The sequence below is a fragment of the Micromys minutus genome (genome assembly GCF_963924665.1).
Source record: "Micromys minutus genome assembly, chromosome: 24".
Taxonomy (NCBI): domain Eukaryota; kingdom Metazoa; phylum Chordata; class Mammalia; order Rodentia; family Muridae; genus Micromys; species Micromys minutus.
In genome coordinates, this window is record NC_137959.1 from 33336470 (window position 1) to 33364278 (window position 27809).

Here is a 27809-nt window from a genome sequence, read left to right on the forward strand (position 1 = left end):
CAGAAAAGCCTTAGAGGCCATTGCTGCTCCCACAGCCTCCTGGGTATCTAAGGACAGCAGAGCATGGGCCTTGTGGATGTACAAAGCCATGTGGGCTAGAACAATAAGTAGCTTGACCTCTCCCCCTAGAGAGTGATGGCTCATGTCACTTATCACTAGGATTCTGGTCTTCTAGTTCTAAACCTTCTGGAAGATTGCAGATCACAAAAACAAATGAAAATCCCCTAGCAAGGGGCTGGAGAGATGCCTCAGCAGATGAGAGCACCTATGCCTCAGGTTCACGTTCCCAGCACCCACGTGTGACTCACAACTCTCTGTTACTCCAGTCCCAGGGAATCTTCTGATCTCCTTCTCCTGATCTCTGTGGTATCAAAAATGCATGTGGTACACAAACATACAGGCAGACAAAGCATTCATACATGTGCAAATAAAATAAATCTTTTTAAAAGGAAACTAAGGGTCATTTTCCCAGAAGGAATAGAAAGCTATGCCAAAGTGTATAGTGATATGCACGTGCCGAGCATGAAGCACCAGCAAAGGGCCCAGCACCTAGTGGGTAAAGAAAGTAGTCGTTATTTCAGTTGTGGAGACTCCCAGATTTTCCAGACGGGCCCTTATCCATGGACTCCCACTTTGTGAATCCCTATGCTATATCAATGACTCGCCACAAATTTTTATTCACGGCCTGTAGCAGAACATCCACAAACCCTTCCTTGACCTACTCCCCTGGAGCCAAAAGGAAACCAACCTGAAAGCACTGTGAAAATTAATAGACGTGTTTTTTACAAGTCACCTGTGAAATAGGAGTTGATTCCTCTCTCCTTGTGTCCAGCATTAACTGTACCTGCTGTAAGACACGAATCCGCAGATCCCACAGAGGGTCCCTGGGGACTTGGGAGTGGACTGCCTCCCAGTGCCACCATGGACACCATCTTTTCTCTGTCCTCCTCCAGGTTCCAGTCAAAAAGACCTGAGTCAGGGCACAGGCAGTTCCCTGGACAGTGCCCTGGACCACTGGACTGAAGCCTCTCCATCACCCTTCTCAGTGGAACCCTCCTCAGGCATTGTGCCTGTCGGAAAGACTCAGAAGCTCAAAGTGAAGTTCTCCCCAATGGACATTGGAGATTTCGAGAGCACCCTGTACTGCCAGTAAGGAAATGTGTTCTCCAAGCCTCCCGCTCTCACCCTCCTCTTCCATTCCCCCCACCTTGCCTAACCCAGGCACCTCACCGATCCCAGATATCTAAAAGGACCAACCTTTGGAGAGAAAGAAAATGCGGTTTAAGCATCACTCATCAACCAGCCTCCTCCCCCTTCCTGGCCACATGCAGGGCTCCACTAAATAAGAGTACTTTGTAGCCAGGCAGCTTCTACCCTTTTGGAAAGTTTTCTTCTATGTTTTCTGAGACTCCATTGCCTTGTATATAAAACATAAGCGGTAATCCTTATCATGTAGAATTATTTGGCATGCCAAATGACCTAATTTAAGCAAAGATCTTGGAGCCATTAACAATTATTCATAAACAAGGATAGGAAGGAGTATAGGGTTAGTGGACCTGGTCTGGTCTGGTGTCCAGTGAGGGGGGGGAGCAAAAAACATGTATCAGAGAAAGTCCCAGGTATGGTACCTTCTTCCAGGAAATTTCTCAGAAAAACACCTGCCCCATAGAAGCTTCTGTAAGCCTTCCCCTAAGGTAGCAGAGGCCTACATAAACTGTCAGAGTCCCGTGGAACTCCTGATCTTATACTAGAGAGGCCTCTGCCACACTAGGGCCACCTCAGCTCAGCTCCAAGGCTGAATCTGTCCACATGCATCACCTTCTACAAGGGTCTTGGGATAATTTTTTAAAAAGATTTCCAGATTCTTCTCTATAATCTATTGGATGCCTGGGAGTGAAAGCACTTCAGAGGGTAAGCACTTGACTTACATCTACCCACTGATAAGAGGACGAAGCTCAGAGGCACAGGTAAGTACACAGAAGGTACTTAGATTCAGGTTCCTCATACTCAGCCCACTTGTCCATTTAACAATTAATTAATTAATGCCTACTATGCTACTATGTAGAATGCACCAGTCAAGGCAAAAATGTGATGTGGCTGACCAAGGCAACTTCACCCTCTGCTCACATGGAGCTCCCTGTCTGGTGGACAGAATATTTACTCCCAACCAGCTAAGACAGCGACAACAGAATATAAAACACCCTTATCATTTCAGAATACCCAACCTGCCACTTGGAGAACAAGGTCCTGTTTTGGTAATAAAGGGGCGAAGCGTCCTGCCACTCTGCCATTTTGACCTGAAGGAATCAGACTACATCAGCGGTCATCGGCGCAACCCAGAGCTCCGAGGACCAGGCGCCGGGCCTCTCGAACCCAACACCCGAGTGATTGAGTTCACCAGTGTGGGCATAGGCGGAAAGAATCTCCGGTAAGTCGGGGTTCTGCTGGTTGAACTCCAGCCAGACAGTCCTTCCTAAAAACTCAGATGCAGAATCCAGAAGAAGAAAAAAAACCCACCCATACTAATGCCTGGAAACAATCTGGACATCCCCAGAGGTGTTGTAGAGATTTATCACCAGGGAACCAGTTCATGAATGAAGCTGGATTCTGTTTGCATCCCTTTGACAGTAGGGACATTTTAGCATGTATACGAATTTGTGTTCCCTCGCCCCCACCTTGGCACAGAGCGTCCCTTGACACATATGTCCTTGGGAGAGTTAATCACTCCAAACTCCAGCACTGTTATCACCCCTTAGATACCAGGGGAGATGGCATTTTTATTTCTACAGTAATCTCGGGTCTTTTCTAGTCCACCAGGGGGAGACTATAACAGTTCTGGGGTCTTCATAAATTTTCTTGAATGTTTTTCTTTTTTTTTTTTTTTAATACCTTCCCTTACTTTCTGCTGTCATTTTTTTTTCTTTGCAATCCAGGACCTTTACAATTCTGAACCCGACCAATAGCACCTACTCTTTCTGCTGGACCTCTGAAGAGACAGAAAGTCTCCAGCACCCTCCGGCCTTTGTGTGTCTTACAGAAAAGGGCATTATCCACCCTGAAAAGAAAGCGGAGGTGTGTGGGGATGGGGCCCCCAGAACTCTAGCCATCTCTGCATAGCAAGAGTGTGAATGGACAATAGTGTTTATGAGTACCTTTGGTCAACATGTATTGGTTGAGTGTATTTTTAATTGTACATCAACATGTAAATCCCCAGTGAGCAAGATAGGCCTGGGCTCTCTTGGCTAACTCTGGAGAAAGCCCTAGTATTTGCAGGGATTTTTATAAGAATATTCAAGGAGCCAAGGGGGACCCGGCATAAATATCTGGGGCTTCCTGGGCTCACAGTATAAGGACATAAAGAACTATCTGTATCTAAAAGACTGACAACAGCAAATGGATATGTTTTTACTTACCCAGGGAAAAAAGGCAAAACATAAGAATGAAATCCTGTCTATGGCTTAGTCCTAAATGTCTCCACAATAACGTAGGGCAGGGGGTCAGATTCATAAGTGAACGTGCCAGCCAAATCATTTGTATGGGCTCCATGTCCAGTAAGTTTTAACAGACAATCTTATATGTAGCAATAGATCCACAAAATGAAAGCTATGAATCTAAATACTATCAGGAAGCAGGTGAGATTGCTCAGTAGGTAGGGGTGATTACTGCCAAGCCTGAGAAGCGCATGCTGGAAGGTGAGAGTTGACTCCCACGGGTTGTCCTCTGACCTCCACATGTGTGCTCAGTGCACATGCACCCACATATATTCACAAACACACACAGTGGGGGTGGGGGGAGAGATGGAGGGAGGAAGAGAGAGAGGGAGGAGGAGAGAGAGATGGAGAGAGGCCGGGAGAGAGCCCAATCTAGTTGCTCTGGGCTATGCCAGATGTTGACAGACATGTGGATTGTCTCTCTTTGCTAGTTCAGCCCACTATGCCACAACCACGCCATCCAAACAGTGGCACAGAGTACAACAGTATAATCAGCAGAGGCTGGGAATGGGGTGTATGACCCCACTCCTCAAAAGACAGGGCAAACAGATTGACAATGTGGACTGAACCACACACACTTTAGATGGTAATGAAAAGCTGGGGGAATGTCACCTCTTATGGCCCTCATGCAAGTAGGTCGCCAAAGGGACAAGGAAGAAATGCCTCTCACTGTCCTTTCCTGACTTGTTGTCTCAGATTATATTCCAGTTCCTGCCCGCTCACCTGGACATCACAGAAGCATTCTGGACTTTCTCTATCCCAGAGCACAATATCACGGTGCCCTTCCTGCTGGTGGGCAAGGCCACAGACCCATTCATCTCCCTTGACAAGTCACACCTCAACTTTAGCTCTCTCCTCATTGGTAAGGTGGCTGGCCCTGTCAGCCTCTCATCTGGAATTGTTATGACCTTAGGTCACCAAGGGCTCCAGGAGCAGTCAGGGGTGGGTCGCTCTTCTTGGAACTTCCCAGAAATATGTCAGAAAGCCTCTGTCACTTCTCAGAGAGCCATACGATAATTTTCTCTTAACCTCATTTCCATCAAATGTCTTTAGCAGCCACACCCTAACACCTTGAAATACTTGGGAGCTTTGTTATTGCGTCTAATCATAGGAAGGAAACTAACAAAAAAAAATAAGTAAAATAAATAGTAAGTTGGAGGTTGATATGTGTTATAGAAAAGAATGCCATAGGGTAGAAAAAACAGGAATGTGGCAGATGCCAAGAAGGAAACATTCAGCAGAGACCTGTGGTGTAAAGGAAGTGACCATCAGATAATGTATATCTCGGCGCATCTTTCATATGGATAAGGATGGGTCTGTAAATTACAGCTAAGGCCATAGAGTTTTTAAGTGACTCATTAGATGTTTATTTAGACAACATTTTTCTTGATAGTAAGTCAAAAAATACGAATGGTTTAACCCAAGAGTGCAATGGTGCAGATTATGGTATAATTGCTGTACCAATAAAGAACCATATGACCATGTAAATGTACCAAATACAGTCATTGTTTAAATTTATCAAAAGTTCGTCCCTATCCCAACCCTCAGAAACTCTTCACAAAAAAACAAGAGTTGAAGAGAAAACATGAAGAATATTAATCTAAAACAAGAGGCAATCAAATAGTGTCCTATAGTAAGACCCGAAACTATTTGGATAAAAATGAATTAGGTAAGAGTACTTATTGTCACCAGTACACCTGAACATTTTCTTAGAGATTTTAACAAATGTGTGTGTGTGTGTGTGTGTGTGAGAGAGAGAGAGAGAGAGAGACAGACAGACAGAGACAGAGACAGAGAGACAGAGAGAATGAGCATGAATCTTAATGAAGAGAGAAAATGTAATAACTCGCTGTACACATAAAGCCCCAAGAAGTGAGAAAGAAAAGCTACTAGAGTCAAGATAATTTGATAAAGTGAGCAAAACAACTGTCCCTTTTTTTACTACTAGGTAAAAACCTAGAAGCAAAAACAAAAATAAAAGCTCTATTTACTGCTAACCAAATATACAGTGTCCAAAGTTAAATCCAAAGACCTATATATGTCAAGAGATAAGTGACATTAAAATGTTTCCAAATAAGAGCTAAACATTTGGTTAGTTCTCCCAAAATTAACTGTAAATTTAATCTTTTTATTTAGAATCACAGCTTGGGTTGCACAGGACACACAGTTAAATTTTAATTTTAGATTCAATGTTAGTACACATACACAAAATGTCCCAAGAAATAGTTGGGTGACATTTATGCTAATAAAAGTTATTTGCGAAATCTGATAGACTCGAGTCCTGAAAGATTGAAGAAGGGAAAGAATTGGATAAGATGATTTTGTGAGGAAATAAATGTTTTAATATTAGCCAATGAGAAAAACAGAATAATGAGTCAGGACCCTCCACAGGAAAGCCCAGGACCATGCAGGGTCAAACACAAAATAATTCTATATAGAGACTCTGTATAAAAATGTCAGCCATCAAAGAGGGCAGGGCAGGGAGCATGAGAGACCCAGGAAGACCTTACAACTCCTAACTGAAGGGAAGAGAAAGGGGTCAACAGAATCCCAGCCAAGCTCTGGCCAAGTCAGAGAACCCACTATCTAGAAGGAGCAGTCAATTAGAGAAGAAACATTCTGGACAAATGATGTGGAATCCCTTACAGGAGGAAGGTCACTGGGAAAGTGAAAAGAAGGAAGACAGGCAGTGGTCAGTGGATGAGGAATTGGGAGGGGGTGTAGGGGGTGTTACCTAAAATTGTTCTGTAAAAGGGGGGGGCTGAGATTGTTGTGTGAAGCTTTCCTCTTCTGCATCTGCTACAATACCTCACTGAGCAGGCAGGAGGTCCTTGCTGAGAGACGGTGTTTCCTCCCCAGGCAGAGAAGCCCGGGAGACTGTAAAGATCATCAACAAGGAGGAGCAAGGGTTCAATTTTGCCTTCCAGGACAGCTCCCGCTATTCTGAAGGATTCAACAACAGCCTCATTGTATGTCCCATGGAAGGCTGGATCCCACCACTCTCCAGGTAAGTAAAAATGGAGTCCTCTGGATGCACGGCAGGGTCCCAGGCCTGCCAACCAGTAGAGTCAATTGTAGAGATTCACTTACAGAAATCTCTCCTAGGCCGTCAAGGTGACTCAGTGGTAAAGGCACTTGTCACCAAAGCTGAAAACCTGAGCTCAATTCCCAGAACCCACAGAGTGGAAGGAGAGAACTGACTCCCACAACTTGTCATCTGACCTCCCAACACATACTATTCACATACACACACACACACACACACACACACACACACACACACACACACACAAACACGCACACAGAGTTTTTTTTTTTAAATCTTAAAGAAATAAAAATTAAAACCTCTCCTAGCTCCAAGATTTAAATATAAACAATTTCATTTCTTGCCACCTGACTCCCTGGTATTCATTTTCTTGATGAATTGTGTGGCATTGAGAATTCTGGTTCTTTAATGTTTGTATGAATGTTCTGCATGCATTATGTCTGTGCACCATATATGTTCAGTGCCTGATGAGAGTACCAGATTCCCTAGGACTGGAGTTACAGGCAGTTGTGAGCCACCATATATATGGGTATTGGGAATTGAACCTGGGTCCTCTGGAAGAGCAACCAGTCCTCTTAACTGCTGAGCCATCTCTCCAGCCCTAATCTAAAACTTCATCTCAATATTTTTTTCTCATGTCCATAGCCTTTTCCTTGTCTTGTGTCTATAAATCCACAAAGTAGTATCTAGCTTTGCCTGGAAAAAAATCGTTAAACTCACTCACTTTGGAATGATGTTTTTGGTGTCTTTGGCTCATAGTTTGTTTAATAATCCAGTGGACTATAGTTTTATTAAATTTTTTTACAGGCTGGCTTACTCAATTAATCAGCTGTCTCATTTCCCAATCAGGTTCCCAGTTGATATTTTCTTCACACCAAAGCAAGAAGGAGATGTGAACTTTAATTTGATCTGCAATATAAAGAAGAAAGTTCACCCTCTGACACTCAACATCAAGGCAGAGGGCTACACTATGAACGCTGAGGTCAAATGCAGGGACAGGATGGGCTCCACCATCCTCCTTACATCCACCCAGGTCAACACCATCAACTTCTACGAGGTAAGAAAGAACAAGGACCTTACCATTGTTCTTCCCTGATCTGAGGAATGTGGGTGTGAGCTGAGTCTTCCTGTCTCGAATACTAGAGAGACCAGACAAATCCGTCCCCAAGGTTATGTAGTTAGGATGTGAATGAAAGAGATGTGAACATTTGCATTAAATAAACAGGAAAGGTTTTCACTACCAAGAAAGATCTAAGAAATCTCTGACTTATGTGTAAGATAAGAGAGGACCCTGATACTTATTGGGGTTTGCTGGAATATCCAGTTCCACTCAGCTAATAACACCCAGCTTATTAATACCACTCTCTGCCCTTATTTCCCAGTGACCATCTCTCCCTAGACAAGGGATCTATGACTTTTCATTCACCATGCTGTTCTCTCCATCTCTCAGGTGGAGCTGAATGAATGTGTTCAGTGTGAATTCAACTTCATCAACACTGGCAAATTCAACTTCAGCTACCAGGCAGAACTATCTGGGCCCAAGCTCTTGCTGCAGTACTTGGACTTCACACCCACTGACAATAGCATAGATGTGGGTCAGTCTGAACCGGCCAACCTGTCTTTCCAACCATATCAGAAGTGCGTCTTGAAGGGCCTGGAACTCAAAATCAAGGTGAGACCATTTGATGTTTTTTAAACACCGGAAGAATCCATGACATGATACCCAAGCTGGATAAACCCAGCAACTCCTACAGGACGGTTGCTTTGGAAACAGCCCTCACACATTCTGGAACAGAGACCTCGCAAGTGTCGATAGAGAAGCAGGTGACCATCTACACACTGTGATACTACCTAGACACTAAAAGAAGGGAAATAGTTGGATGGGGCAGGGAATGTATACATACAACACTTTCTAAGATAAGGTATCAAGTGAAAACCAAACACTCGCCACCCCCACTCCACCTCATCACTACCCCCAACCCCCAACCCACCATACACATTAAATAAATAAATAAATAAATAAATAAATAAATAAATAAATAATGACCTTGCCCATTTAGTCAAGATAGGAGACACCACTACCCCTTTTCTCTTTTTTATTTTTTCTCTTCATTTGATTTTTTTTGAGAGAGAGGTATGTCTGTGTGTCTGTGTGTCTGTATGTCTGTGTGTGTGTTTGTGTGTGTGTGTGTGTGTTTGTGTGTGTGTGTGTGTGTGTGTGTAGCCTTGACTCTCCTAGAAGTAGCTCTGTAAACTAGACAGGCCTCGAACTTGCAGAGATCTGCCCACCTCCAAGAGCTGAGATTAAAGGGGTGCACCATTACTACCCAGCTTCCCTTTTATCCTTTATAGAGAATCAATGACAGAACTGTATCCAGTGACTACCCTGAAAGACAAGGGAAAATGAGAAAGCAAACCTTCCACCTAGGCTTCTTGGTAGCCACAGTCCCACCCTGTATGTATGTATGTATGTATATATGTATATGTATGTATGTATGTATGTGTATGTATATATGCATGTGTATGTATGTATGTATGTGAATGTTTGTATGTATGTGTGTAGCCATTTCTGCCACCCATTCTGCTAGCCCACTGATGTAGGAACAAAGAGCCAGTGTGGGTTCTGATCAGAGTAGCTAATTATAAGTAAATAAACTCAAACCTACTGAAACCAGACTCTCTAGAGATAGAGGTTCAACACTGTAATTGGTAAGACACCATCACTTTCTTCCTTGCCCTGCGGATGCAATCGCCCTGCTTCTAACTACAATCCTAACCCTGGCCCACCTCTCCTTGCAGATCAACCATGGCCCAACATTCGTGTGCAACATCTTAGGCTGTGCTGTGAGCCCAGCTGTCCATTTCTCCTTCACCAGCCACAACTTTGGGACTTGCTTCATCTACCAAGCTGGGATGCCCCCATACAAACAAACCCTCGTTGTCACCAACAGAGAAGAAACAGCCATGAGGTAAGTAGTCTTCACAATCATGTGAGAGAACTCTACAGACTTCAGGAAGGTGAAATCCTGTTGTCTTAGTTAGGGTTTTGTTGCTGTGAACAGACATCATGACCAAGGCAAGTCTTATAAATAAAAACATTTAATTGAGGCTGGCTTACAAGTTCAGAGGTTCAGTCCAGTATCAAGGCAGAAGCATGGCAGCGTCCAGGTACGCATGGTGCAGGAGGAGCTGAGAGTTATACATCTTCATCCAAAGGAAGTCAGGAACAAACTAAGCATCCTCAGGCAGCTAGGAGGAGTGTCTCCAAGCCCATCCACAGAGTGACACACTTCCTCCAACAAGGCCATATGTTCTACTAGTGTCACTCCCTGGGCCAAGCATATGCAAACCATCACACCTGTCTTCCAGTCTTCTGGTCTCATTTCTGTTGTTGTAATAAAGCACTCTCATCAAGCTTAGTGGGGGAAAGATATTTCATCTGACATTTCCAGTCTCAGTCCATCATTGAGAGAAGTCAGAGTACAAACTCGGGGGCAGGAATCTGAAGCCAGGACTACTTGCTACTACATTTAACATTACCTCCAACCAGGGTACTTACAACCAAGGAAGTACAACAGAAACCATGGAGGAACACTGCTTTATGGCTTACCCTGACTCACTCTCTTAGCTCACTCTCTTATGTAGCTCAGGACCACCTGGGTAGGGATGGTGCCACCCACAGTGGACTGGGCCCTCCTGCATCAGTTTACAATCAAGACAATCTGCCATAGACACGTCCACCAAGCATTAATGTTAACTAGTTCACCTTTCTGAGCCAGAAATAATGGAAAAGAATCCAACATATGTGACATGAATTCTGGGTCCTTGCCCCACTATTAATATGAATAACATGGGCATCCATGAGCTACCTGCTAAACATCTTCTTGATTTGTTGGGTCCTATAGCTTCTGGTTTGTTTCCTCATGCAATAGACTTGGAAAACTGCTTAAGCAGTGTTCCTCAGCATATGGTAGTGACTCCGACCATAACATTATTTCATTGCTACTTCATAACTGTAATGTCAATACTATTATAATGTAAATATTTGGTGCACAGGATATCTGATATGTGGTGCCCACCCAAAAAGGGTCACAACCCACAAGTTGAGAACTGCTGGTTTAGGAAGTTCAAACGTGAATTGTACTGCAGTAAATAGCAAGTCTGTACTGAGCCTAAATCCCCCAGCTCAAACATGCCTGCATCATCCCTGAGGAACGTCTCAGTCCAGGTCTCTATACCGTTAATGAGACCACCTAACGAGAGAGAATTTAGTTTAGTCACTGGCCTGCATTCATGTACAAATCTTTATATCAGTCCTACGGAGAACATTCTACAATGAAAAAATATTGTTATCTGTGTTGTCCTATATGATGACCTTTCGCTATAAGTGGCTTAGTGATGCCAAAGAACCTCATTTTAATCTAACTTAATTGTAATTTTAGCTGTAATTACTACATGTGTCCTGTCACTACCACACACATCAGATGGCACAAGTTCAGATATCAACTCTGTCTTATCTGTGACACCAAGTGAATTTGCTTTATCTTACTCTCTTTGTTTTTGTTGTCTGTGTAGTTTAGAGATGGAGTCTCACTGTGTAGCCCAGGCTGGCTTCAACTCACAATCACCCTATCTCAGCCTCCTAAGTACTAGGATTACAGATATGTACAACCATGCTAAGCCCATATTTAAATTTTTAAAAATTCTCTGTGCACCTGTCTCTTTGCCTGAAGTGGGGCCACCATCTGGAATCAGTACTTAGAACAGTATCTGGGACTCGGAAGGTGCTCAGTTATACAGTTTGCTGCTGCTGCTGCAATTATTATTCTAGATAGTAAATCACAAGAGTGTCATTTAGTTTCAAGCCAAAGAGACGGTGGTTAAGAGCACTTGCTGAACTTGCAGAAGACCCACATTCCATTCCCAGCACCCACACTGTGGTTCATGATGGTGTGTAAGTCCAGTTCCAGGGGATCTAACACCCTCTTCTGACCTCTGGCATGAACATGGTATGCAAACATACATGTAGGCAAGCACTCAAGTGTATAAATTAAAAATAAATATTTCACTCTTACCTACCTATAGTCTTTCACAATTTGATATCATTTCAGTCCACTTAAGGCCTTGAGCTCTGTATGTCCATTTAGCTGGGCTCTTGTCTAAACACACATCAGGAAGACCAGGGGAAGTTCCGATATAGGTGCCTTCCTGCCCAGGGCAGGGGCGTAGAGTAGAGAAGATCTTTCCTCTGACCTCCAAAGGTACTAGGCATACGTAGTGCATGCATATACACACAGGCAAGACACTCGTGCATATAAAAATAAAGACAAACAAATCTTTTTAAAATTATTTAAATAAAATAAGTTTTTAAAGTACTTTCTTGACTTTATCTCATTTACTCCCTACAACAATCCTATAAAGCAATTGCCATTAACCCCATTTTGCAGATAAGGGGGCAGGTCCAAATGGCTGAACACATTGTCCCAGGTCACATGGCTAGTTATTGGCAGATCCCAATCCAGACTCCTGTCTGCCCAACTCTGGGACACACGCTGCACTCCGCTGAGCTTTGTCGTCGAAGCACCCCTGCGAGAGAATGCAGAACTGAGAGGCAATCATCAATGAAGTGCAAGCATGAGCCTTTGGGTCTGAGACCTGCTCCCACCTCCATCTCAGAATGAGCCTTAGGCTGAGCTAAAGCTGAGCTACTTGGCTGCACCTAGAAGAACATGCTCCGGTCATCACTGCCATCCCTTCCAGGTCTTTGGTGACTCCCCTGACTCTAGGACAGCAGGACAAGAAACCTGTCACCTTCCAGCACAAAAGCATAGGAGAGCCATCGGTAACCTCCAGCTCTGCCTTCTTGGTGCTTACACCCATCCCTCTTGGTCTTCCTCAGCCTAGATTGTTTATACACCAATACCCCACATGTTGAGGTGAACTTCAGTGTGGATGTGATCAAGCCAGGGAAGACAGTGGAGATCCCAATCACCTTCTACCCTCGGGAAGCTATCAACTACCGAGAACTCATCCCCTTTGAAATCAATGGGCTCTCTCAACAGACAGTAGAAATCAAAGGGAAAGGCACAGAAATGAAGGTAAGAAGCAGTGGGCAGGGCTTCAGGACCCTCCTCCCTCTTCCCAACAGCAGGTGGGACTTCAGAACCCTCCTCCTTCCTCTTCCCAGACTCTCACCCACGACACCTTTCCCCAGCCTCCTCTGCTCCTAGGACTGTTCCATCCAATATCCGGCCCTGCCAAGATAGGGTCCCTAATCATACCAAGTAGGAAGAAATTTTTAAACTGGGCTCAAGTGAATCCTGTCCCTTACTCAGAACCAGATTCACTGTGTTGTGAACTCAGACAACCGCAAGCACTAAAGAAATGTTCTATATCTTCTTGGAGAAGTGTCAGACACACCGTCCCATTTGAGGGCCTGTCCTATTCAGACACAGGGTTCAGCTGTGAGACATCCGTCCTTCTCACCCTGGGTGGTAAAAATTCTCAGCCAGCTATGGGTCCCAGGATTATCCAGGAACTTCTGCCAGGTGACCCAGATCCTTAGAAAATGTCCTGACAGTCACCCTGTCTTCCTGGTACCTGATAACTACATCTGGTATTTGGCCGGTAGCAGTATTTACATTATGACAGAAGGTTTGAGAAAAAAGAAATCCAAGAATGCATAAGATATTCCAACAAGTGATGGGGGGGTGTGGCCACTTCCCCTCAAGCTACAGGATCAGTAGGACATTGCCATCTGGTGTGTCTTGCCTACACAAAGCACAGCTCTAGCTCCAAAGAGAATTAAAGATAATCCATTGTGAATCAAATATGAGTGACCAAGAGTTGGTAACCAAGATTTGGGTTACCCTGAGTGACATGGTCCACAATCCAAGAGACCATATGAGCTTTTATAGTCAGAGAACAAAAGAAAGTCATGGTGTGTGTGTGTGTGTGTGTGTGTGTGTGCTCTAAGCATGGTGGGAGGGGTAAGCTGCTTTAAAGAAGGAAAATCTCTTCTGTAGGTTTCAGAGACTCTATTGTTCCTGTCTTTAGGGTTTTAGGGCTGGTAGAACTAGTGATGAACTGAAGGTGGGTCTAACCTGAAGCAGTTAGGTCACTGAGAGAGAGAGCTGCCCTTGCTCCTCATCCTTGTTTCCCACTGACAAGCCCTACCTTCCTCCTCCCTCTCTGGTCACACAGCTTGTAGTTCTAGATCCAGCCAACAGGATTGTGAAGTTAGGAGCCATTCTGCCAGGACAGGTTGTAAAGAAAACAGTTTCCCTCGTCAACAACAGCCTTGCCCAGCTCACCTTTAACCACTCGGTCCTGTTCTCTATCCCGGAGCTCCAGGAAGCCAAGGTCAGTGTAGGGAAATGGGGGCAGTGGGGGGGTCATGGAAGAGGGGGGGTGGGATTGCAGGATGCGGAAAAGCTCGCTAGCCAGAGCAAGTAACCTAGCGAATGTCTCACTGGGACTTCACTTGCCAACCATTTCACCCAGACAAGAAGGAAAACTTCCCTTTTCCCCTTTTCTCATTAATCTAAAATAAAAATTCTCAGTCCCAGCAGGCCAGGGCTCTTAACAGTCCAACCATATGAGTGCTGGCTTGCTTGGTCTCTTTATGGGGGTGGGAAGAGTTTTGCCTTTAATGTGCATGCATGTGCTCTGTCAATCAACTTAACCCTCAGATGCCTATGTCAGATGGCCCCTTAGAGAGTAGCCAGAGCTGTTACAGTGACCTGTCTTCAGCCATTACCTCAGGCTAGCTCCCAAAGTCATCACATTCAGGAAATGAGATGCTTTTCTGTTCCATTTCTCCTCTGCCCTTCAGCTCAAGTGCCAGACAGGAATGTATGCAGTGGCTCCCAAGCTTTGGAATACACAAGTCTTTAGCTTTACAAAATAAGGTTGCAGGTCATTCCAGAGACATGAAGTCAGGCAGCCTGGGCAAGCTGTGGGGTCAGTTTTATGAGTCCGAGCACTTCCTCTTTATCATCCATATGTCTCACTAGCAAACAAAATAATGGTCTGATTATGACAGTTTTACACAAATGTGTGTGACTGTACCTTGTTCTTATTCACCATCTTCAACTGCCTTCTTCTGTATCCATTCACCCACTCATGCATGTCCTCTCTCTCCCCCAAAGAGTCTAGTCTCCCCTCCACTTTCTTATCATGAGTATGTGTGTGTGTATTACATGTTAAATTTAGATTCAACATATGAAAAGAAGCATGCAATATTTTACATTTCTTTCTTCCTGTTATCCTGCCTTATTCCCCATTCTCATTCCTTATACCTCTACCATGGCACATAGGCCTCCTGCTCCTTGTATGACATACACATACATACATACATACATACATACATACATACATACATACATATACATACATACACAATATAAATTGAGACTGCATATGAGAAGAAGTATGATTCTTGTCTTCCTGCGTCTGGCTTAATTCATTTAACCCGATGCTCTCCCACCAGCAAGCACTTCTTGAAAAAGTCTGGATTGATGTTTCTTGTTTCATGTTTCCTGCTGCTGTTTTGTCTCCCACAGAGGACGGAGGAGGAATTAAATGCCCATGAGAATCTGAAAAACAGGACAGGACAGGAAATTGACATTTGTTGGGTCCCTGTCATATGCCACATATTTTATACACATGGCCTTGCCCTTCAAGTCAAGGGGATGGTTTGAGTCACTTATCAAAGATGACCCAGCTGGTAACATAAGAGATTCGATCCCTGGGCAGACACAGTCCCAGCAGCAAGGCCTCAAGGTGCTGAGGTCCAAGGAGCCTTACTGCTCTCAGCTTCTGAGAGCAGTAATCTGAGCCAATTATCTTTCTGACTAGGTCATCACCTTGGAACCCTTCCACAGTATCACTATGAAGCCTAAAGAAGTCTGTAAACTAGAGGTTACCTTTGCCCCCAAGAAGCGAGTCCCTCCTTTCTCTGAGGAAGTCTTCATGGAATGGATGGGGCTCCTGCGTCCTCTCTTCCTTCTCAGCGGCTGTTGCCAGGCCCTGGAGATTTCCCTGGACCAAGAGCATCTTCCCTTTGGTCCTGTTGTGTATCAGACACAAGCCACACGGCGCATTCTCATTATGAACACAGGCGACGTGGGTGCAAGGTAGGACGGGCAGCAGTGTCTCCCACCAGATGATGTAGCAGACAGCTGTATCTCCTCCCCTCAAATGAAACATCACGGTGGCAGCTGCTGCCATGATGGAGAATATTGGTGCATGCCTGGTCTATGCCCATCACACAGTTCATCCAATTCGATCTTAGCAAAAACTCTACTCAACAGCCAATACTATAATATAATCTCTGTGATTGAGATACTAAGGCAGGAGGATTTTAAAATTCATAGTGATACCCCATCTTTAAATGAAAAAGAAAAAGAACTAAGGCCAAGCATGTGGTGGTACACATTATATAATTCCAGTGCTTGGGGCTCTGTATGTTCAAGGCCAGGTGAGTTTGGACTGTACGAAACCTGGTTAAAGGGGATGGGGGCTGCTGGGGATGTAGCTCAGTGTAGGGGATGTAGCAATCAGGTAGCATATGCAAGGCCCTGAGTTTAATTCCAAGCATCACAAAAAAAAAGGAGAGAAAAAAAGAGAGAGATGGGAGAAAGAGGGAGGGAGGGATGAGGAAGGAGAGAGAGAAAAGACAGGAAAAATGGGGACTTCCCCAGGCATCATCCCTATCAGAATTAGGGAAAAAAAAATACCAGTGAGAAAATTCTCAATCTGTTGCAGTATAAATGCAGTATAAATGCTGTATAGAAAGATAGAGTAAAAAAATTAAAATAAAAAATAAATTTTAAAACATTGAGTAGCTTTCCCCCAAACCACACATGTAGCAACAAGTTGAGCAAGGGTGCAAGGTTGGGCAGGCTTACATGGAACCAACCATGTCTCCAGGAGAGGTGCTTTAGCCCCCTCGCTTCACAGATGTAGTGAGATCTTCACAGAAAAGGCTCAGAGATACCACAGCCAAGAAATAAAAAGACAGGGCCAGAACCCAGGCTCTTTCTTCTTGCTGCTCATGATTCAATATGGCTGTCCAGGATGCCTACTACACCCCCCAGGACTCCTCTCCATACAGACTCAGTGTAATGGAACCAAGAGGTTATTATCTGGTAACCCTGTTTTGGAAATAATAGCATGTGCCAATCATCCTCTGCCTAATCATACCAAAGGCCTAACCACAGGGATGACCCTATGGAGCCATTAAGATCCCATGCCACCAAGAACAGTCATAACTCTCTCATGAAGGGCTTGTCACCACCTTCCTGGTTCTAAACAGGCTGTGCAAAGTCATAGTCAAGAATGTCGTCTTAAAAGACTGGTCCCTAATTCAGCCACTTGCTAGCTCTACAGTCTCAGAAACACAAATGTATGTGTTCATACATGCATTCTCTAGTCATCCATAGATGCAGCCACTTCTCACCCCTTGTCTTAGTCAGGGTTTCTATTCCTTCACAAATCATCATGACCAAGAAGCAAGTTGGGGAGAAAAGGGTTTATTCAGCTTACACTTCCACATTGCTGTTCATCACCAAAGGAAGTCAGGACTGGAAATCAAGCAGGTCAAGAACCTGGAGTTAGGAGCTGATGCAGAGGCCATGGAGGAACGTTACTGGCTTACTTCCCCTGGTTTGCTTAGCTTGCTTTCTTATAGAACCCAAGACTACCAACCCAGGGATGGCACCACCCACAATGGACCCTCCCACCCTTAATCACTAATTGAGAAAATGCCTTACAGCTGGATCTCATGAAGACATTTTCTCAAAGGAGGCTCCTTTCTTTGTGATAACTCCAGTTTGTGTCAAGTTGACACACAAGTTGACAGCCAGTATACCCCATTCAACTCTAAGAGGGAGCAGAAACTCCTTACCCAGCAAGTGATCTAGGCTCATGGTCCCTAACCCACCTCTGCTCTGGCAGAGATTTCTCCTACACCCTAGGAAGGAGTCAAGCAGGGACTGTGTTGTCAAAAGTACCAGTGAAGTTTTTTGTTTTGCTTTTGTTTTGTTGTTTTCTGTTAGCTTTTGTCTGGTTGGTTTGGTTTGGTTTGGTTTGGTTGGATTGGGTTGGGTTGGGTTGGATTCGGTTGTGTTCGGTTGTATTCGGTTGGGATTGGTTTGGTTTGGTTTTTGCATACCCTTGGAATATTAACACACTATCTCTCCTGTCTTCTTTCCCCTTGTAAAAGGTTTAAATGGAATGTGAAGAAATTGAAGCCCCACTTCTCCATTAGGCCTGAAGAAGGCTACATCACCTCAGGCACAGAGATTGCTCTAGAAGTAACCTACCGCCCCACTGAGATAGGGAAGGAGAGTCTCTATAAAAACATTCTCTGCTTCATCCAAGGAGGAAGTCCTCTGTGCCTCACCCTGTCTGGAATCTGTGTGGGACCACCTGTAGTAAAAGAGGCAAGTAGGAATTACCTGGAGATGGGCCAAAGGCAAGAGTAAGCCCAACAAGAGAATTCAGTCCTCAACACCCACATCAAACCTTCAGCCCTGCTCCTCTCTGCCACAGGGACTTTGCATATACCATACCTACTACTTGAATAATCTTTCTTCCCTCTTGGTTTACTTAACCCATGTTCTTTCTTCAGCTTTTGATTCAAGTATTATATCCTCAAGGAGGCCATTTAGATCAAATTCTGTTGTAAAAATTGTGTACAGAGACTGGAACATAGCTCAGCTAATGAGTGCTTGTCATGTGAGCATTCTTTTCCTTCTTGTGGAGCAGAGGGAATTTGAGTCTAGAGTAGAGGGATGACATTGTTTGATTTATGCTTCAGTGGAATCAAACCAGATGTTGACAGGTATCTCCCGAAGAGGGAAGACATGGCAGTGGCTTGGATGGCACAGATGGCACAGGGATATCAGGAGGTGACCATTTTACATTTCATGAATCCAGCTGGACTGGCTAGTCAAGGGGCTTCAGGGACCCACCTGTCCTCATCCCCACGGTGCTGGAGTTAGAAACATGCTCTGCCACACTGGGCATACCTGGATGCTAGGCTGAACTCATGTCCCCTTCTCTGTCCCGAAACAATTTGACTGACCTTGCATGTGTGACCACTACACAGTGCAATTGTGTGCAGCTATAAGGGAAAGGGAAGCCATGACATTTGCAGGAAAATATATGCATCTCCAACTGAAGAAAGAAATGAAATACACAGTAAATATTTTGACTGAATGGGAGGAGGAAGATTGTCCATTGAAATTAAAACCTAGACACACACACACACACACACACACACACACACACACACACACACTCACACATACACACTGCAGCTCTGAACCCTGAAAACAGATGACATGGAAGGTAATTTTCCCTGCTTCCTCTAGGTGGTGAATTTCAACTGCCAAGTGCGCTCCAGGCACACACAGACCATCCTGCTCTCAAACCGTTCTAACCAGACCTGGAACCTGCACCCCATCTTTGAGGGTGAGCACTGGGAGGGGCCAGAGTTCATCACCTTGGAGGCCCATCAACAAAACAAGCCCTATGAAATCACCTACAAGCCCCGAACCATGAATGTGGAGAACCGTAAGCACCAGGTAAACTGAGGCCTCCCCATCTGTTTTCTAGCACAGGAGAAGCAAGGAGCTGGAAGACCATTTTAGAGCTCAGAGTTAAAAGGATACCCAAATAATGAGTGGGATATTCAGATCATAGGATGAGGACCATCATGGATGATGGGGAGCCATGACAGTTGGCAGGCAGTAGCTTCCCCCCTTTGCCTATGTTCTCTTAGAATCCTGGGGCGTGGCTCTGCAATGAAGCCCTAGAACTAAGTAAGCACTGAGCAGCTCATATTCAGTTTAAGTGCATCAGTGGCATGATGGTAGCTGTGATGCAAATCAGAAGAGGGCCAGTGAGATGGCTCAGCCCACAAATGTGCCCACCACCAAGCCTTGCCGCCAGGGTTCAATCCCCAAGACCAATGTGTTGTAGGTGAGAACTGACTCTTGTAAGTTGTCCTCTGACTTCCATACATACAGTGCCATATAGAAATATGCACACACACATACACACACAGAAATACATACATACATACATACATACATACATATATACATACTGAATAAATAAATAAATGAGTGAATGAACAGATGAATGAAAATGTAATTTAAGGGTTGGAGGGGCAACAGTTAAGAGTACTTGCTGTTTTTGACCTGAGCTCAGTTCCCAATACCTACATTGAGTGGCTCACAACCATCTGTAATTCCAGTTTCAGGGGGATCCAATGCCATCTCTGGCCTCTATAGGCCCTACACTCCTATGCACACACACACACACACACACACACACACACATACACACACACAGAAATAAATCTTTACAAAATCTAATTTTAAATTCCAGAAAAGGAAAGCAGTCAGTCTTCACACTTAGACACCGATCGTCTTCTCTTCAGTCTTCACTATGTGTCTGTGAGAGACCCTGTCTTAGAGGAATAACATGAAAAGCCATAAATGAAGACACCTAGAGTCCTCCTCTGGACTCCCATGGTTACTACATACAGGTGCACTCATCTACATACCCATGTGTACAACACACACACGCACACACCATACACACCAAAAGTCAAAAGTTTTTAAAGTAGAAGTGTTAACCTTACTTGCTCCCCCCCCCCACCCAGATCAGGTAGCTGTCTATTAATAAAAGCTCTGCCATGTCATTCTTATTTGTCACTTCTTCCAAGGGCACTCTCTTTTTCCCACTACCGGACGGGACTGGATGGCTATATGCCCTGCACGGGACTGCTGAACTCCCCAAAGCTGTTGCCAATATCTGTCGTGAGGTTCCATGTAAGACTCCCTATACTGAGCTCCTGCCGATCAGCAACTGGCTGAACAGGCCCCAGAGGTGAGGGTGTGGGGTGAGCAGTGGGGGAGGGGGAGCAGATGGCTTCCACCATCCAGCTTGGTCCTTCACCTATAAGTAATGTCAGATTTGGTGGTATCAGAGACACAGTCTTCAACATAGCCAAGTGTCTCATGAACATTCAAACCCTGTCCTCTTGCTCAGTGTTGATTCTTACAGATCCTATATCTTTTAGACCCTAGCGCACTGCCTCACACAAGATAAATGCCCAATAAATAATAATAGTTCTGATGGTCCTAATGGTCAACACCTTTGTTGTTGTTGAGTGTCTTATAGCCTGAGCTACCAGCCAGAGAAGAGAGCCCCTCGAATTGTGCTTTCAGTGAGAGATAGAAAGGGATGTAGGGACTGAAAGAGATCTAGAATAAGTAGCCTCATCCTTTCCTTCCAGTGAGAAGAGATTAGAAGTGCATCTCCCTGGAGGCCACCTGCGTGGCATAGTAGACAAAGCTCAGACTTTGTCTAAGCTAAGTCTGCATCCTGGTTTTTCCAGTAGCTACACACGCGGTCTGAGCATGTTATCGTCCTTCTTTGGGCCTCTCTTTCCTCTTCCATAAAGCAGGGGTGTTGCTGAAGCAAACCTCCTCTAGACATTGTGTCATCTGAATATCTGTTAATAACACAGAGAGGGACTACCCGGTAGCTGGCTCAGTAAATCCAGTTGCTGTCATTCTTAGTGACCGAATAAAGATTAGAACCACAGACCCACATAATCTTCATGAAAACAAAAGTAGACCCAGCCCCTTTTCTTCCCATCTTTGGACAGTGTCGCTGTCTCCTGGTGTCTCTTGTCATTTCTCATCGCCTCTCTCCTCTCTTGTACTGCCCCAGATTCCGAGTCATTGTGGAAATATTGAAACCAGAGAAGACAGACCCAAGTGTCACTCTGAAGGGCCTTGATTACATTGATGTTCTGTCTGGCTCCAAAAAAGACTACAAGCTGAACTTCTTTTCCCACAAGGAGGGACTGTACACTGCAAAGGTATTGCCACGTCAAAGCTGTCTCCCCCAAACCCTGGAAGCTTGGCCCTGGGGTGTTAGAGAACAGCAGATGCTGTCCTCCACGCACTATGCCTGCACCCCCTAGTGTTCACTACCTGCTATGCTGCCTAATCCGCTCATTTGTTTAGGTGTCCATTGAGCACACAGCCATGTTCTGTGCTAAGTGCTAGTAACACAACAATGGCTGAAGCCAGGCACAGTCTCTGTTCTCAGGAAGCACAGTCTAGTGGAGGAGACAGACATTGTTTCTATCAATGTGTAACTTTCAAATGAGATAAGTGCTTGAAGCAGGGAAATGTGTGTGGATTCATAGCTCACAGAAGTCAGGCCTGGAGTCTTGAGTGGTGTTTGTTTGCTTGTGAAAGACCCTTGGACTGGGGAAGCCCCTCACTCAAGTACCAGGATACGTGAACCCAAGAACTCATGGAGAGCCTATTTTGCTGCAAGCAGGCAAAAGGTTTATTGAGGGGAAGGGGGTAGACCAGAGCTCTGGGGACGACTTATATCTCACGCAGAAGATAGAGGAGTTGACCCTGAACTCAATTCAGGGTCATATTTATAGGGAAAATTACATAGGCAGTTAGCACCAGGCGCATAGCAATTTCATTGGTTTATTTAAATTGGCACATTCTGTCCATTTTGGACACGATTCAACTCTAGGCCACTCTATTTTGGGGCACACTGACCTTTATACTTTGTTTCTCTCAGGACTGCAAGGCCAGCCCAGACCTTATGGAGTCTAGCTGGTCTGGGTTTGGGCCATTTCTTTAAACAAGTTATTTTCTTTTTAGCCTTGAAGCATACTTGTCCTCAAGGCAGGGTCAGTGGGGCCAACTTGAAATTTTAACTCTTTCATTTGTTTGTTTGTTTTAGCTTTTGAAGCTATTATTAGTGGTGGAATCACAAAGAGAAAGATCTTAAAGTGTACACTTAGACAAGGTCTTTAGAAGAATGTATGTAAAAGCCAGACTGTATAAATAAAATTGCCACCTAGTAATCATATTAACGATCCAGTGTATTGACAAGAACAAAACCTTGAGTAGACTCTATTTTACATATCAATGGCATAAAATCCAGGCATGGTGTCACATACCTGAAATCCCAGCATTTAGGAGGTAGAGGCAGGAGGATTGGGTATCCAAGGCCTGCTTCTGGAGTTGGGTACCAACCTGAGCTACATGAGACCCTGTCTCAAAAGAAATATGTTCAAAGTTTCTACTTATGAATGACCAACAAGCACACGGGGCCAACTTCCCCTTTCTCCAGGGATAAGAATTCTTGACAGATGACCAGAATCAGCCATAGGGAGAGAGGGCTGCTTAGAGCAGTCCCGGGTGAGCTCTGCAGTCTCCCCATGCAGCATACTTCTTTGCACATAACCTTGGACAAGACACTGAGCTTTGCCACACTTCCATCCCCTCATCTGTAAAGGGTGATGGCATCACAGATGCATTGTGGGATCAAGTAGCCTGGCAAACATTAATTCCCCAACAAGCATTAGATGCAGTCTGTCATTGTCATTCTCACTCACAACTCTGGCAGCAACAGCAGTAGGAGTGAAGCCCATCCCAGCTCGAAGGTGTGAGGTCTTGCTTGTTCTCTGGCTACTTCATGTGCCCAGCAAGGCTTCCAGACAATCAGGAGAGCCCAAGGATGGACAGAGGAACCTGCACTAACCTCTCCTCTCTCCTGCTTCTTCCTACTCACTCTGTGAACACAGGTGATCTTCCGGAATGAGGTGACCAACGAGTTCTTGTACTACACTGTGAGTTTCAGGGTCATCCCTTCTGGCATCATAAAAACCATCCAGATGACAAGCCCAGTCCGCCAGAGCGTTTCAGCCTCCATCAAGTTGGAGAATCCCCTGCCCTACTCAGTGACCTTCTCAACAGAGTGCAAGTTGAGTGACATCAGCCTGCCTTCCCAGTTTGCCGTGCCTCCGAACTCTGAGGTAGGCCCTGGCTGCCAGGGGACCCTTACAGGCTGTCACAGTGGCTTCTGCCCATGGGGCCTCTGAGTCTATGTTCTGCATAGCTTGAGAGTGAGTCAGCCCTGGTAGAGGGCAAGAAGAATGACAAGGGACAGGCAGCCTTGTGTTCCTTTCTTCTGCAGCCAAAGTCTTCATGTGAACTAGGCTTTCATGTGGACAGGTGCGATGGACTTTTATATGACTTTTGCCTATTGATTGTTCATATTGCTCAAACTAAAGGCAAAACATCTTTTTTATTTTGCTAATTATAAAAATAGCACAGGGCTAGAAGAGTACCTTAGAGTCTGAGCACTTGCCCAGCATGCATGGGGTATCCTGGGTTTGATCCCCAGACGACACACACACACAAAGTAGCATTGATCTCAGTATGCAAAAAAAAGCAAGGTGTGAAAAGCATCAGGATAAAATACACACATACACACACATATAAACACATAAATATACTTACATTCACATACATATACACATTCATACACATAAAACACACATAAATATACATACATACCCACACATATACCCATGTACCCTACACATGTACACAGACATATATACACATGTCCTCACATTTACACATGCACCATACACAAATTTATATGTGCACACATATAGACATAAATACATATACACATATATATACATGTTTCCACACATATATGCATGTAGCACACACATATTTATAGGCATACACCTATACACACACACACACACACATACAGATGCTTATACATTTATTGCTATACTTGCTTATTCACAGAGTGTTCCAGAGAGGCAAACGAACCTCTGGCTGTGGTTAGGAGAATGTGAGTTGGAAGAAAATGGCCTTCCCTATTAGTTCATGATTTCAAAACTCACTGTCTAACTGCTATTGAAATTCTCTAACTCCCCCCTCAGCCCTTGTCCAACTCTGCCTGTTCCCTTCACTACTCCGGCTCTTCCTTTGCCTCCAGGATCTAGGTTAGTTTTCTCTGCACCCCTGCCCACTGTCAGTGGGATTTAATCTGTTCTTTGTCTCCTGTGTCTTTGGTGTGATCAAATAAGCTTACTCAGAGATTTCTCTCCAACCTGGACTGTTTCAGAAGCAGGATTCGGCCACTGGTCAGTTCTTGTCCATGGTGTTTTGCTTTAAGTGGGGTTTGGATTGGCTTCTCTGAGACAGGGTCTCACTGGGTCACCCAGGATAACCGGAAACTCATGATCTTCCTATTTTTGTTGCAGCCCTTGCCCAGAGCAGGCTCTTGGTTTGAGCAATCAGATGTTCTCTACTGCCCCCACTCGGCTAATCCTATAACAACACCTCAGAGTTAGGCTGAAACCAGCCCTCTAGCTTCCGCTGCCCTTGTCAGGTTATCCCACCAAGTTTTCCAGGTTACGTGGACCCCCCCCCCCCTCAGTTCAGGGGTGAGCTGGGTTCTCTGGCTCTCCCAACTCTCCGTTAAAGTTGCCTTGACTCTTAGTTTCATTATAGATGTTAGCTTGTTCTTGTTATTCTAAACCTAGCTGGTCTGTGTCTTTGGGAATAACATAGGTAATTGAGGAGAAGCCAAGCAACGTTGTAACTATGATTCTCCTCTCACCCCAAAACTAGAGAGCTGGTTTCAGTGTATAACATGAGTAGAAGATTCACTTTGTTCTCAGACCAACTAAAATTCTTATATTGAAGCAGGCATGGTGTAACCCTGTAATCCCAGCATTCGGGAGGTACAGGAAGGAGCTCAGAGGGTTAAGTTCATTCTCGGCTATGTATGCGTTTGAGACCAACCTGAGCTACTTGAGACCCTGTCTCAAAATTAAATAATAAAAATGAAGCCTGTCTCTTTCCCCTTCTGTTCTGCAGAGGCATTTGTAAAAATAAACCAAGCTCATCCATCCATGGGTCTGTTCTAGCTCCTCTGGGATAAAGTCTTCTGTTCTCATGCCAATACCTCTGTGTCTTATTAACATCTACTTAGAGAAGGGCTGGTTGACATCTAGTAAAGCTGCAGTCACCGAGTGTTAGCTCTGGAAATAGTATAACCTTGTTACTAGTCAGGATTCTGTCAGCTGTCCTTGGCTCTTTATTTCTATGCAAATTTTGAAGCCAAGTTGATCAGGAAAAAAACAAAGGCAAAGAAAACTCAGGACTTCCAATGGAACTCTATCGAACCTATAGATTTAAGAATCACTTCTCTGTTATCTGGTGATCCACAACAAATTACTCTCAAACCTAGCATCTCGTCAAACAGCAAGTGCTTGTTCTCTGCTGGGTTCTGACAATCAGGATTGCAGGTATGGCCTTTGCTCGGGGGTCTCTAAGAGTCTAGACTCTCCAGAGGCTAGAGTCAGTCAGTCATCCAGGTGTCCAGTCACCCCACACTGAGACTAGATAATCCGCTTCCAGACCCAGCATGTGGTTGCTGGGAAGGCTTGTAGTTCCCTGTGGAAAGTTGGCTAGGGCCTCAGTTAGTCATCAGGGGGACCTCTTCTTAGAGCATTTTCCAACATGGCCCATTTCCCAAGAGTGAAAGATGTAAGGGAAAGGACTAGCCTACAAGGGAGAACAGAGTAGATGAGACAGACGCTTGCAGGAGCGCTCCTTCACTGCCAAATCAAAAGTGACATGCTTGCCCCTCATCTACCAAGCCCTCTAATCAGCCCTGACCTGGAACTTCTTTAAGGAAGAAAACAATTGGATGCTCTGGGGTTCGTACCCCAAGCCTTGTGCATTCCCGGAAAGCTTTGTCCTACTGAGCTACAGACTGGTTTCCCCCATCCCGCCTCACCCCTGCTTTTGTGAGACAAGGTCTCACTAAGTTACACAGGCTGCCCTGGAACTCACTCTCCAACCCAAGACGGGTTTTGATCTTGTGCTTCCCCTATCTCGGGCTCTCGGTAGTAAGAGTAAAGAAAGTTCGACTACCCTTTCTTTACGATAAGAATTTAGTTCAGGGTCTCAGGTATACCAGGCTACACTACATTTGTTTTTGCACTTGCCTATTCATGTCCCGTTTTATTATAAAATTATTTTTGTATTATGTTCATTTTGATAAACTTATGGCTCTAGTGATAGCCCTTTTGTTTATTGTTTTTCTGTAAGAATTGAGTTTTTTTATTTTTTAACTATTTTAATGATGTGCACATGTGTGTGTCTGTATGAGGGCATGTGCACATATGTGTAAGTGCCTGAAAAGGTTAGAGGTGTTGGATCCCTAAGGAGATAAAGCTACAGGTGCTTGCAAGCCACCTGATGTGGGTTCTGGGACTTGAACCCTGGTCCTCTAGAAAAACAGTATGTGTTCTGAACTGATGAGTCATCTCTCCAGCCCGTGTTTGTTTTGTGTTTTATTCAATAGCTGCTTCCAGTAAAACATTTCAAGCTTTATAGGATACAAGATAGAAAGTTTAAAGTCCTATCCACATTTCCCCCAAAACATAACACCAAAATCAGCTGTTCTTACAGACTCTTTTCTACAAGTGAACAACATAAAATGGGCCAGCAAAGTGGCTCGGTGGGTAGTGGCTCTTGTGCACAGGTCTAACAACACCTCTCATAATTCTACCTCCTTTTCGTGGCTGTATAATATTCCACTGGGATAGGAAGACCCTAAGTCATTTAAGCAGTCTCCTAGTGGTAGTACATCTGAGTCATTCTCTCCGTGCTGCCATCAAGAATACCCATTAGTTCTTGTTTTGTTTTGTAAGAATGGGAGAAAGAGAATGTTTCCCCTCCAGAAAAGATAGAACCAAGAAAGCTTTTGTTCTGAGAATAACTGTATGCAAAGAAGGGGATGGGTAACCTTTAACCTCCTGTCACTTTCCATAAATGTGCTTCCCTTGGAAGGACCAATACCTGTTTCTTAGATTCAGATTTGGAATGGGAAAATACCTGGAATTTGTACGTGAAGCTTTTTCTTTCCATCGACTGCTCTGAGACCTTGGGTAGGTCAGTTGGTGGGAGAAGACGGGTCATACTTCCAGCATGACAAGCGCCTCCGTCTTCTCTTCCAGGGAACATTCTCGTTTGAATTCCAGCCCCTGAAAGCTGGAGAAACCTGCGGGAGACTGAACTTGCACAACAGTGACTTGGGTTACTACCAGTACGAGCTCTCTCTGAAGGCCTTGCCTGCACCCCCTGAGAAACCTGTTCACTTCCAGACTGTTCTTGGCAGCAGCCAAAGCATCTTAGCCAAGTTCACCAATTATACCCGGCTGAAGACCGAGTACTACTGCAAGGTGAGCAGCCCATGGGGCGAGCGGGCTGTGGGGGAGCAAGAGGACTGCAGGGTTAGCGGCCCTTCCCTCGTCAGAAGTCTTGGTTCAAAACTAATGAGAGGTCCAGAACTGTAGTGCATTCTCATAATCCCAGCTCACAGGAGGTAGC

At 44.7% G+C, this 27809-nt stretch overlaps 1 protein-coding gene across 1 annotated transcript in view; it reads left to right on the forward strand.

Annotated features, from left to right (window-relative positions):
* HYDIN (HYDIN axonemal central pair apparatus protein) overlaps positions 1–27809 on the forward strand; it is a gene marked incomplete at both ends in the record, with an annotated part of 333158 nt that overhangs the window by 303268 nt on the left and 2081 nt on the right. The window contains 17 exon segments of the mRNA XM_080936961.1: positions 954–1149; positions 2216–2428; positions 2934–3072; positions 4188–4353; positions 6351–6498; positions 7387–7594; positions 7988–8209; positions 9337–9506; positions 12437–12635; positions 13741–13899; positions 15397–15674; positions 17765–17984; positions 18918–19130; positions 20279–20442; positions 21292–21442; positions 23183–23413; positions 27437–27661. Coding sequence (XP_080793087.1) covers positions 954–1149; positions 2216–2428; positions 2934–3072; positions 4188–4353; positions 6351–6498; positions 7387–7594; positions 7988–8209; positions 9337–9506; positions 12437–12635; positions 13741–13899; positions 15397–15674; positions 17765–17984; positions 18918–19130; positions 20279–20442; positions 21292–21442; positions 23183–23413; positions 27437–27661 — 3302 coding nt within the window.